At 37.2% G+C, this 12,755-nt stretch overlaps 1 protein-coding gene across 2 annotated transcripts; it reads right to left on the bottom strand.

Annotated features, from left to right (window-relative positions):
- Window positions 1–337: 337 nt before the first annotated feature.
- Window positions 338–6,535, bottom strand: LOC141717029 (putative boron transporter 7). Of its 2 annotated transcripts, none has more exons than XM_074519157.1 (13): window positions 6,423–6,535; window positions 6,247–6,329; window positions 5,904–6,096; window positions 5,687–5,825; window positions 5,437–5,602; window positions 5,197–5,363; window positions 4,920–5,093; window positions 4,718–4,813; window positions 4,514–4,630; window positions 4,099–4,415; window positions 3,684–3,963; window positions 2,874–3,005; window positions 338–958 (listed from the first exon to the last, which is right to left on the bottom strand). In XM_074519157.1, the coding sequence occupies exons 1-13, from the start codon at window positions 6,524–6,526 to the stop codon at window positions 929–931; spliced, it is 1,998 nt and encodes a 665-aa protein (XP_074375258.1). In that variant the 5' UTR covers window positions 6,527–6,535; the 3' UTR covers window positions 338–928. The 2 variants fall into 2 exon arrangements, with proteins under 2 accessions (XP_074375258.1, XP_074375259.1); XM_074519158.1 differs by having other exon boundaries at window positions 5,197–5,294.
- Window positions 6,536–12,755: the final 6,220 nt, after the last annotated feature.

The following is a 12,755-nucleotide window of genomic DNA, read 5'->3' as shown; positions in this document are numbered from 1 at the left end:
GTACAAGATAGTTGAAATTTGAAATCGAAGTGTCAAGCATCAATTACTTTCAAGACCTGAAACTAGATAATCTTTGTGTTTCTCTCAGTAAGGTACAAATCCTATACATTTGTCAAGGTACAAATCCTATACATTTGTCTTAAAATCTTTCAGATACATGTTATATAATGTTTTTAAGCTTCCGCATAATCCTACAATATATATATATAAGTCATGTAATAAAGTCGCCAAATTATATTTGTTATATAATATTTTTAAGCTTCCGCATAATCCTACAATATATATATAAGTTATGTAATAAAGTAGCCAAATTATATTCGAAACAAAGGAAGTCATGTTAGGAAAATATTAAATCACTTGTTAAAATGAGAACCTGTTTTGCATGGAACAGACAACTTTGTAATTGGCCCGATCCCTTGCTCGTCTTTGTCCGCTGGAAAATCCAGTGGGAGTGTGGCTGTCGGTACCAATTACAATTCACAAGAAACAACATAATGAACTTATTTTTCAGAAACTTACAAATGCTTTTTGCTAGGCTTCAAGGCAAACAAACAAAGGAACGCTCAAAGTTGGTTGCCAACTTGCTCAGACATATAGACAAACAGTACATGACTAGATGTAGAATATGCTGGAAACAAAAAAGTGCATTCCTGACATTTATTCTTCTTCTGTTTTCTGGGCTAACATGCCATAGCAGTTTTCATAATCCAATTTTGTACTAAACCTGATGTTCTCTTAAAATTAATTGCATCTTAAACTAGTAAATGTCTTCACATCTGCAAGAGCATTGAGAATTTTGCTGATGTTTTACTAGCAAACCTGATGTTGAGATTCTGATCTGATTTTTATGTGGCCGCAAGAGAACAAATGTACAAAATTTTGAAGCACCTTCACAATTTTCAGCAAAGCCTTCACCATATCCGCTTTTCTATCTCCGAAGGTCTCCATTGGGGTAAATCTGAGACGAGAAAGATTTGTAATGTTCAACTAGAATGCAATGTTTTGAAATTAAACTAAAAGTTTGGCCTAACAGATATGTTTTGTCCTTGATTATCAAAGAGTAGAATTTCAATATTTCAACAGACCAATGGGTCGTGATTTTTTTTTTTAAATTTTTTTATTTTTGTAATGAGCATATGATAAAACAAGATTCCGGAGAAGAGATATTAGGAGAGTCTTAGTTTGTCTCTCATAATAGGAAGTTCAGTATTAAATGCAATATGATTATAACTATTGGCTGTTGCTATGAAGGAATACCAAAATAAGAAATTTGATGTCAATGTAGAAATTTAGAACTAGCTTGCATTGCAATCCTAATTGTAAAATGCAAACAAATATATCCATATATTTGTTGATGTACATGATTTGTATTATTCATTTTTCTTGGTACTTAGTTGATGATGTATTTAGAACAAACCAGGCATATTTACAAAGCAAAAATACACCACTCTAAGACAATTGCATACTTTTTTTTTTCAAAAAAAGTATGCAATTGTCTTAGAGTGGTGTATTTTTGCTTTGTTATGAATTTTTAGCCATGTAGTTATGCAACCAAATATACCAGAGTTAGGTACAGGGCACCTAATAATATAAATAGACACTGAACTCACAACACTTCATTTTAGGCTAATTCAGTTATTTTTAAAAAAATATTGCCCAAGTACAATGCTCGGGAGCATATTCATGCATATTCATTCAGGACCCTCTAAGGGTCATTTGGTAAATCTGAATAATTTATACCTGAATGAATAATATTTTTTAACGATCTGAAACAATTAAAAATCTAAATTTAGAATGAATAATATTATTTGACTAATTTTTTTAGTGATCTGAATGCCATTCTTTTCTAATTTTGTAGATCTAATTGAACAAAGTGTTTTGACAAAATAACGATATCAAATTATATATTAAAAAAATATTACTCCCCCGTCCCTTTGAGTTGTTAACATTTGAAATGAAATACCCGACACGTATTTTAAGGCTCTTAGCATAGTTGTATAACTTATTTTGAAAATTTTCTTTCTTTGAATAAAATATGTGTCAAATACTTCATTTCAAATATTAAAACCCTAATAATTAATAATTTAGACATGTATAAAATTTTATACTTTTGTTAGGTTGCATTTTCCTTATGCGGAGGTCATATTGATTATATAATCGAGGCCTCAAGTATGAATATTTGAATCTATATTTTTCTGACCGAATATTTGAACAGAATGATTCAGTAGTAGAATATGATTCGCTAAGCAAATAAACCAAACCAAAACAGTATGAATAAGTAGAATAGCTCGGATACAGTAGGCTATTCAGCTGCAAACAAATGGGCCGTAATTCAGACGGGATTGTGGAGAAATTGAAGGAACTGACTCTTAAGTCTTTAGTGAAAAAGTAGGACCGTGTGTTAGACTGAATATTCAACTTCTTTTTCCTTGCCACTTCTGCAAAGTTACATCCTATACATTTAAACTTCTTTTTCCTTGTTACATCCTATCCATGTAATGGAAACCTTAAGCATAACGTTTGAACTGGTTATCAATTTGTTTTTGTTTTATATGCAACATCTTGTATGTTTCGGAAAACCATAAGCATAAGCATGGAAGTTTCTTTCAATACGTTCCTATGGATTTTCGTCCTGATGGATTTTGATTCAATAAGCACAAGATTTTACCTGAACTTTCTAGTTTTACCACAACTAGTCTAGAGATTTACTTTGGAATTCAATATAATTAGACAGAGCTTTAAATCCTCAAAGTATAAGCCTGCATATAATCTTAGAGTGCAAGGATTTCCTCATATTTGGCCAGATATCGTGGATAGCATGTTCATATGTATTATCTAGTGGAAAATGATGTCGGATGGTAAAATGGACTTGCCTGTTGGTGCTGATATCCAGAACGACCTGCATTCGATCTAAGCTTAAATTCACCCCTTCTAGTGGTTAGTTCATCCAGTATCTCATAATCATCATCTGGTTCCAGTTCTGAAGTTTCATCAACCGAAGGACTCTGCGAAAGTAAATATAGCAAACAATAGGACCAAGCTCAACAAATGACAACGATACTATGAGTAAGGAAGGGTTCAGCAACAAACAAAATTTAACATATTGCTATGTGATATGCGCCAAAATGATTATCAACATAAACACATAATCGACAGTTTGTAACTTTGTATTTGTTGAACAACTAAAAATTGCATAATCATGTTGGGACTAGAAAAACAATGTCTAAACTTCTGATCAATGATCAATTAATGCATAATCTAACTTGTTATGCAGCAAACTGAACATGCATATTATTCCTTGTAATGTAAGGACTGCCATCAATTAATATATATATATAATTATATATATAATTGTTATTAACTCTAACAATAAAACAAAAACAGCAACCAGAAGGCCTCTGAACATTTTGAAGTCGGATGTGTAGTATAGACATATTTAAAGACATACCGGCAACTCAAAGTATCAGTTTACATATATATCACTGTTAAACAAATATTTATATATAGGATATTGAAATCCAGCAATCAAATTTTTGTGATTAAATTGGTAAGATCCTAAGATGTCAGTATTGTTTTAAATTTACTTTATTCTGCATAGTACCAACACAGACTTCATGTCTGACACAGCCACACAGGACATCATAATATGCCAAAAAGAAGGATTAAATTTGAGTGCAATATACCTGTCCAGGGATGTTACGATTGCGATTAATATTTCCATACATTTCTGCATATTCAGCTGCATCCAACTCCTGTAGGTACTCTGGATTCACTAGTTTGGGCATCACACGCTCTCTAATAATGATGAGCAGAAAGAATGGCAAGGGGAACAATATTCCACCTATTGGTATCCAAGTTATAGCATAACATATGCCAAGATATACTATTTGAAACAGTGTGAACATAGCAATAACTCTCTGGGGCACCAACTCCACGAAAGAAGCATGGGCTCCTGCAAGTACTCTGCAAAATGGCGTGCCCTTATGTTTAAAATAGTTTACAAGGTTAAGAAGTAATTGCCATATTTCTATGCAATTTAAGTCCAGTAAAGTTGGTCTTTTAGTAATTATGATGTAGATAAAAGCAAAGATAGCTTACTTGTACCATCTTGCTGGACGAACAAAAAGCATCGTAATTCTCTCCCAGAACTGATTTCCAGGAAGGCTCTCAATGGCCATGTATGCGAAATAACCCCAAAGAACAGATGTAGGTATGAGCTTGATAATTGGAACAGCAAGTATAGATATTCCCACAAGGATTGACTGTAGAAGGTTGCTCCATCTTTGCTCATTAACTCGCACAGGCAAATGAGCATCAAGGTTCTTTTCCAGATCAAGTGTGCGATTTCCATTTTCTTCATTTTCAACTCTAAGAACTGCATCCTTCAAGTCTTTCAATTCTTCCGAGGCTTGACGCTGAGAAGCAAAATTAACTACATTACATTTTTATATGCTCCTCCCTGTAGAATGTATTTTGGTAGAAGCATATATATTTGTATGGTTGTAGCACTTACAGCCGGAGTCTTGTCCATTTCAACAAACACTGCCTGCATCTTCCCGTAGAGTTCAGAGTTGCTTCCCTGTCGATTTATGCATTCCTTACCCTCCTTTGCCATTTTTTTTTGAAAGAACTACATGTATTGACGAAAATCTCAGTAGAAGAAAACCAACATACTGCAGTCTGCATACACTAATACTGTATTGACACTTGACTGTACCTGTTTTTTGAGAAAAGCTAGGCTCTTGGTGTGCATGGGAGATTGCGGAAGTACGCCATTGGAAGGAGGGATTCCGAGTAATCCGCAAAACAAGGTCTGAGTAGTTCAAGGAAAGACCTTATTGAAAAAACATATTACGAAAACAAAAGAACAAAAACTACAATTTATATCACAAAAATTCTACAGGAATCAACTTATATACCATGATACCAAGCAACAATAAATCATAATGGTAAGCAGAAGGGTTCTTTAGATTAAATTCCTTCTGTTGTGCCATTTGGGAAGCGACACTGTGGTCGAAAAAATAAAGACCGGCTATCATTATAGCTGGGATGATTGCAGCGAAGATGTAAGCTGTAGGAACTGATCCCATATTCTGCAGTTCATAGATTGCAGATATTAGCAATAATTCTTGTAATATAAAGATGGAATCATCAATATGCTTTTTATAGACGTAAAAAAATTAGTGAGTATTTAACCTGGATTATTGGCCCACGACGAAACAATCTTGAGTTACTGGCAGAAGGAATACGAAGTCTTCTGGGAACTCCTGCAGGAACTTTATCAGGTACAAGTTCTGTGAATGCAGACCATTTTACTATCAATAAAGGAACTCCGTAATCTGCAGTGAAACTTCGTACCCAGCCTACAAGTAGTTATTAATTTCAGTTTTAAGTTCGGAGAAAAATAAATATTAAAACCCCGGAAGTTTCACAAACCTGGGCCAAACGGTGACGACCTCATTCTTCTACTCTTTAAGGAACTAAACAGTACACCAAATGCGAAAATGATTGCTAGCAGCCCGTTTACGTACTTCCACTGAAAATTATACTTCTCCTCAAAAGGATTCTCACCTTTAGGAATTTTAAACTCATTAATCAACCCCTGGAATACAAATGCAATTGACTCATTATAATTATGCACTTCTTAGGGGCACTATTAATTTTATTTTCATTACCAAGAAAATACCTTGACAGCTTCTTGCATGAAAAGAACTGCAATCAGCATGCCAAAGAGTTCTCCTGCAATTCTTGTAAATCTTTTGATAATAGTGCAAGCATTGAATATTGCAAGGAGGACTAGCATAAGAGCTGTCCAAACACAAACCCTGCAAAGAGAGGATAAATGTTACAGTCTAGAGATTGCAAGGTGTAAATTAAATAAAGAACTAACTATTAAAACTTACCATCCAGCCCAAGCCAAGAACTGGTCTTTTCCAATGTCTGGCCTTCCTTTACAGAAATTATATAGGTAAGTATACATAATAACTGTAGGTTCTGCAACTCCTAATATCAATAAAGGTTGTCCCCCAAAAATTGAGTGTATGACGCCACATATAGCAGTTGACGCCAAAGTATCCACGGCGCTTAAGCTTCCATCTATATACAAAAAGTGACTTGTCAAAGCCCTCCATCATATCCGCATACTCAAATAAACAGGCCAGCCAAACTGCATCAGTTTTGCAATTTTAAATCGCCTCACTGCTCGAACCATAGACACAACAAAGTAAGTAAATAAATATGACTAACCCGTATCTCTGACTAATTGCTCCCCAAATGCAATTACTGGAAGTGCCGAAGCAAAGAATATATAGGTTGTTGGAGCCAAAATTCTGCATATACACAGGTGAAACTACAGTATCATTTAAATGCTCCGCAAAGAAGATAAAATTGTCATTTAAACGAAAAAAAAAGCGGAAAAGAACCTGAATCCTGATAAAATTGCACTAGTCCAGTCATGCTTGTAGCAAGCTTTTCTTCCTTTAAAGTCATTAATTATCCCCTGGAATGGTGATTTGATCGATTCCATTACAGAAGCATTCTGAGATTAATGAGCAGGTGAATGACATTAATCATTGTTAGCTTGCTGTTTCTTATGCATTTTAAAGTGCAGAGAATATGATCATTGATCAGACTACCAATATGCAATCTGTTGCTGAATACAAACACGCCAAAATCCAAATACATGTCCTTAAGCATATGAGATGAAGAGCTGTTACGAGGAGATGAATCGTAACATTCATGTTCCACATGGAAACAGGCAAGATGTTTAATGAAACCTCTACTAAACTTCTATATATTAGCCTCATGTAAGTAGGTTACAAATTGGAGAGAATACACAAAAGAGACAAAGAGATAGAAAATTACTTAACATATATAAATAAAGTAGCTGTTGCTAAGTATTTACAGCACAGAGTTCTTCTTTAATCAAATTATGTGACTTAGAATTTTGTTTATTTGAACCTTTCCATTTATTTTGAATTTGTGAAGCTTACATTTCACAGAGAAATATTAATATCTTTTGTCTATTGGATTCGCGATCACATTGCATAGCTAGTGTATAATAATGAAAGCATAAAAACACACTAGTGAAATAAATAAGAACTTCAAGAAAAGTAAAACCAAACCTGTTTTTGTATGTTCTTTGGGTAGAAATTTTGACAAACTGAACTTTAAAAACTTTCTTTTGCTAACCAGTTAGAAATTTTTGCAGAAGAAGATGTTGATTATGGTGGCCTGAATTTCAGTATATGACTTGGTCATTTCATGAACAAACTACAACAGCTCCTACAAAAGTGCAACGCCATCTGAATTGAAATTGCAAACAAAATAAATAAACTTTTTTTTTTTTTGAAGCAAAAGTACTTGCATTAAATTGAATCAAATGTGATTACATCCATAAGGAAGTCTGGAGCAACACAACTCCACTCCCGTAAGCCTGACTCAGAATGAGAAGCCCTAGCTAACAAATGAGCCACTCCATTCGCAGACCTATGCACAAATTGCACTAATACATTCTCAAAGTGCTTACTTAACTCAAGACAATCATTAACAATAGTATGAAAATAAGAATTTCCCCTCCTCCCATTATACGCATCTGCAAGAATTTTCGAGTCGGTCTCAAACACACATCGTGTATACCTCTGCTGCTTCGTCCAAGACAAGACTTCCTTAAGACTAATCGCCTCTGCCTCTCTAGGCATCCATATACCTGCTACTGGTTTACACATGGCACTCACAAAACCACCATCCGCATCTCTAATTACTCCTCCAACCCCAATCGAATTTGAGGAAGTAAAAAGCGCTGCATCCATGTTGATTTTCACCCAACCCACCTGAGGTTTTTGCCAGACCTTGCTATTCGAACCCATTACCTGTGTAGCTTTCAATTTGTCCTGTTGAGCTCTCCTCCAATCCGCAAGCAAGTTAACAGCAGCTGATTTCATACCAAAAACCGACATCTCTACTTTACTCCACACCCACTTGTTACGCCTGTTCCACAAACTCCAACACACAACTACAACTAGAATGCACTGCTCCATAGTTCCAGTACTAAACAAGTGTTTAAAAGTAGCCAAAATGGAACCACCTTGTATCACTTGAAGCCATCCTGTAAAACCCAAATCCTCCCAGACCAGTCGCGCAAAAGAACATTCAAAGAAGATATGCATTGCATCCTCCATTGCCAGATGACACCACGCACACCTCCCATCAATGGCAACTCGCTTCTCGATTAGTGCCTTGGCTGTTGGTAAACACAACTTGCATACTCTCCATAGAAAGAAAGTAATTTTCTTTGGTATTTTCAATGCCCAGACCTTCCGCCAAAACCCTGCATCTGTTGTATCATATTCCCCAACCAAATTGCGATAGCAGCTTTTAACAGTGAAGTCACCTTTTTCATCATGCAGCCACATCCATGAATCCTGCCTCTCAATGATAGATATAGGGATCTGCTTTATCAGTTGAACATCCCTATTATTAAAAAGGTCACTCAAAATTTCCTCATCCCACTTTTTATCATTCTCCTGCATTAAGTTGTACACCGTAATATCCTCCAATTCGCCTGGCATCTCCGTTGTTACAAAACCATTTTCCTTACTTGGTAACCATGGGATTTTCCACACATTCGTATCGCTTCCAGTGCCAATCTTCCTTCGACAACCCTGTTTTACTACTTCTTGAGCTGTAAAGATACTCCTCCACATGTAACTCGGGTTATCTCCCAGCTTTGCATTTAAAAAATCACTTCTTGGATAGTACCTCGCCATCATAATATTCGTAACAAACGGATTTGAATTATTTATCAACCTCCAGGCTTGCTTAGCTAACATGGCAATGTTAAACGATTTCAAATCCTTGAACCCTAGCCCCCCTGCATCCTTTACCGTACACATCCTTGTCCATGACATCCACCGAATACCTCTCCTATTACTTCCTCCCCCCCACCAAAAACTATTCATCTGCGTTTGAATTGAGTTACAGACCTCGTTTGGAATAAGTAGCAAATTCATCCAAAAGTTCGGGATTGACTGTGCCGCTGTTCTCAACAAAACACATTTTCCAGCCTTTGACATAGTAGTACCCCTCCAACCTTGTAATTTCTGCTTCACACGATCACACAGAAAATTAAAAGCTTCATTCTTCTTTCTACCTACTGTCATTGGCAAGCCCAAGTATTTTCCTGGAACTGCAAACTCTTCCACACCCATTACATCACATATACTTCTCCTAGTGTTTGCTAATGTGTTTGGGCTAAATGTAATGCTTGACTTATTAAAATTAATAGCTTGCCCAGATAAACCCTCATACCTTTTCAGAATCCCTTTCAACACCCTTGCTTCCGGTTCTGTAGCTTTGAAAAACAAGTAGCAGTCGTCAGCAAACAGTAAATGTGAAACAGGAGGGGCACCCCGAGCAATACTACACCCATGAATAAGCCCTACTTCTTCATTTCTTCTAATCAGAGAACTAAGACCCTCAGCACACATGATATACAAGTATGGGGATATTGGATCCCCCTGCCTAATTCCCCTTTCCGGAAAAATTTCTCCAAAAACTGCCCCTTGCTGCACAAAACTATACGAGACTGTCTTAATGCAGGTCATAACCCTTTCTCTCCATTTATCCTGAAAACCAAACTTTACCAGCATATGCTCAATAAAATCCCACTCCAACCTGTCATAAGCTTTGGATACATCAATTTTCAAAGCAGCCACCCCCTTCTTCCCTTGAGTGCGTCTCTTAATATAGTGGTTTACTTCAAAGGCTACCAATGCGTTATCCGTTAATAGCCTACCTTCTACAAACGCACTCTGGTTTGGAGATATTAAAGTTGGTAAGCAGGCCTTCAACCTGTTAGCTAGGACTTTGGATAACACCCTAAAGAGAACATTGCACAGAGAAATTGGCCGTAAATCAGACATTTGTTTCGGTTGTTTCACCTTCGGAATTAGACAGACCATAGTTCTGTTAAACTCCATTGGTAATTCCCCTGTATCGAAAAAATGCTTGCAGAAACCCACCACATCTTTCTCTACAATTTTCCAAAACGCCTGATAGAAAGCCGGGTTCAAACCATCATACCCTGGAGCTTTTTCTGGATGCATTGCAAAGACAGCAACTTTCACTTCTTCATTTGTTATTGGTTGCACCAAATTTGCATTCTGCTCATCTGTAATACATTGCACCTTATCTCTGTCGGATAATCTCTCTTCAACGTGAGATGATTTGAAAAGCTCATTAAAATACTCTGTGATTATTCCTTGTATATCCTTCTCACTGTCTTTCCATTCCCCATTCTTATCTTGAAGCCTACTAATTTGATTATTCCTTCTCCTCCCTGACGCAAAGTTATGGAAAAAACGCGTGTTTTGATCACCCTGTTGAAGCCAAAATTGTTTCGCCCGCTGTTTCCAGTACACTTCTTGCTTTTCCAGTAGATTTAAGAACTCCTCCCTAACTTCACTATATCTTTTAACCCCAACCCCATCTCTCCTCGACCGTAATTTACTAAGAAGCCTTCGACACTCTTTGATTTTTTGACTAAGCTCCTTACTCTTTCCCCCTCCCCATTCTTCCAACTTAAGACAACAAAACTCAATTTTTCCCATGATACTACTTGCTTCATTATTTGCCCAGCTGTCTTTCACAATATTCACACACTCTGCCTCTCGAAGCCATACGTTTTCAAACCTGAATCTCTTGACCTTTGGCACATACACCTGTGAATTTAATTGAAGTAACAAAGGCAAATGGTCGGACGTGGATACCTCGATGACTACAACCTCTGCTCGCGGAAACAGAGTTTTCCACTCTATATTTGCACACCCTCTATCCAGCCGTTCTTGAATCCAATTGCTTGTCCCTCTCGATTTCTCCCAGGTAAATAAGCTTCCTGTGAAACCCAAGTCTTCTAAGCCACACTCATCAATTACCTTACTGAAACCTTCTAACAACCATCTTGGGTGCGGACGACCTCCACACTTCTCATAACTAAACATCATATCATTGTAATCTCCCACCATACACCATGGAAGATTTGAGCTTTCTGCAAGATCACGAATTATATTCCATGAATCCTGGCGACGAAACCTCTCCGGGCAACCATAGAAACCAGTATATCTCCACTTGCCTATTTGATCATTCTCAACCTCAAAATCTATATAATTTTGACAACTACCTTTTATCGCTACTCCCCCTTCATTCTTCCAAAACAAAGCCAACCCTCCCCCTTGTCCCTGCATCTCGACCACAAAACAACCAGCGTAATGAATTTGTTTACAAAACTCTTCTATTCTACTTTTATTTGCTAAAGTTTTCGAAAGAAAAATCAGACTGGGCTTATTCTTCAGGACCAGTTCCTTAAGGAACCTAACTGCTCGTGGATTGCCCATTCCACGACAGTTCCAACAAAGGAGACTCATAATTCCAGGTGGGCCTGGTCTCCAGAGCCCACCCTCATTTCGTTTTTTGAATCCTTATTTTCCTTGACCTGCTCAACTATTTCAAGCCCATCTGTTTGCATATTATCCGGCCCATTATCATTTCTCACACTCCCGCTGTCAGTACGACGCCTTTTTAGGTCCACAATAACATTATCTACTCCCTGATTTTCTCCCTCCAAATCTGTTACATTTGAAATTCGCCCTCCCATATCTACTCCCTCCTGATTTTTTGATATCACCGTGATTTTACCAACGTCTCCCTGATTTACCGTAACAACTGTCCCATATCCCTTAAAACTCGCTCCTCCTCCGTCCCCTGTTGGCGCCGGCCTGGAACTACCCTCTCCGTTCTTCCACCTACTTTCATTTTCTGCATTTCTCAACCACCTCGACCCAGCAGGAGTTTTACTATTCTTCCCCGGCGCTCTCAACCACGGCCCATAAGCACGTTCAATCTCTTTTCCTGGATTATCATATACCATATCACAGTCCCTTTCCGAATGACCTATTATACCACAGACAAAGCAAAAGGAGCTTAGCCTTTCATACTTAAAATGTATCCAACTCCAGTTTCCCCCTTCTCTCTTAATCCTCATCCTCCTCTTTAAAGGTTTAAGAACACTCATTTTAACTCTTATTCGAACAAAAGTCTTCCAAGTACCATGAAAATTTGCAGGGTCAGATGTAACATACTCTCCAATATAATTTCCCACACTTTGTAGAACAGCTTCCGAAATAAAACCTTTAGGGATGTCATAGACTTGCACCCACATGTCAAAATCATTAAGCAGCACCTCATTTGGATCCTCATTCTCCGATATCTGCTTATACACCAGCATCCCCTGTTCAAATGCCCATGGACCACCCTCCAGAACCTTCTTCAAATCCATTGGATGATAGAATACAAATGAATACCGCCTCCCCCCTATATCCTGAATCTCCACTCCCTCTTTTGGTCGCCATAACGATGATAAAACAGTCTGCATAGCCGGGAAATTTATATTCTTCTCCGTGATGAATCTACCAATCAAAACAAAAGATTCCTTATGTTGCCCTACCACCTCCTTTCCTAGTATTACCCCTCCTGACTCCTCATCCTCAATTGACAGCCTAGCGTATAGATCTTCCAGTGATGATTTGGAATAATCCATGTGTCCAATCGAAGTTTTTATAAAAAACAAAGACAAAAGACGTATACTTGTCACATGAACAAGACAAAAACTCTCAATGATTGAGAGAGAAAAAACTCTTTAACCCTTTATAAACTCTAACTTGTTTAGCAACGATCCAAGCTCTTGGTAGAACAAGAAA

The sequence above is a fragment of the Apium graveolens genome, chromosome 4 (genome assembly GCF_009905375.1).
Source record: "Apium graveolens cultivar Ventura chromosome 4, ASM990537v1, whole genome shotgun sequence".
Classification (NCBI taxonomy): domain Eukaryota; kingdom Viridiplantae; phylum Streptophyta; class Magnoliopsida; order Apiales; family Apiaceae; genus Apium; species Apium graveolens.
The sequence above is the reverse complement of the archived record's forward strand: the minus strand, read 5'-3'. Positions and strand labels throughout refer to the sequence as shown.

Excerpts from the sequence above, each read along its gene's own strand:
- LOC141717029 (XM_074519157.1), bottom strand. The coding sequence starts at position 6,526 with ATGGAATCGATCAAATCACCATTCCAGGGGATAATTAATGACTTTAAA. Across the intron at positions 5,364-5,436 it reads GTCGTCACCGTTTGGCCCAG|GCTGGGTACGAAGTTTCACT; the intron begins GTTTGTGAAACT and ends AACTACTTGTAG. Across the intron at positions 4,416-4,513 it reads AAATGGACAAGACTCCGGCT|CGTCAAGCCTCGGAAGAATT; the intron begins GTAAGTGCTACA and ends TTTGCTTCTCAG.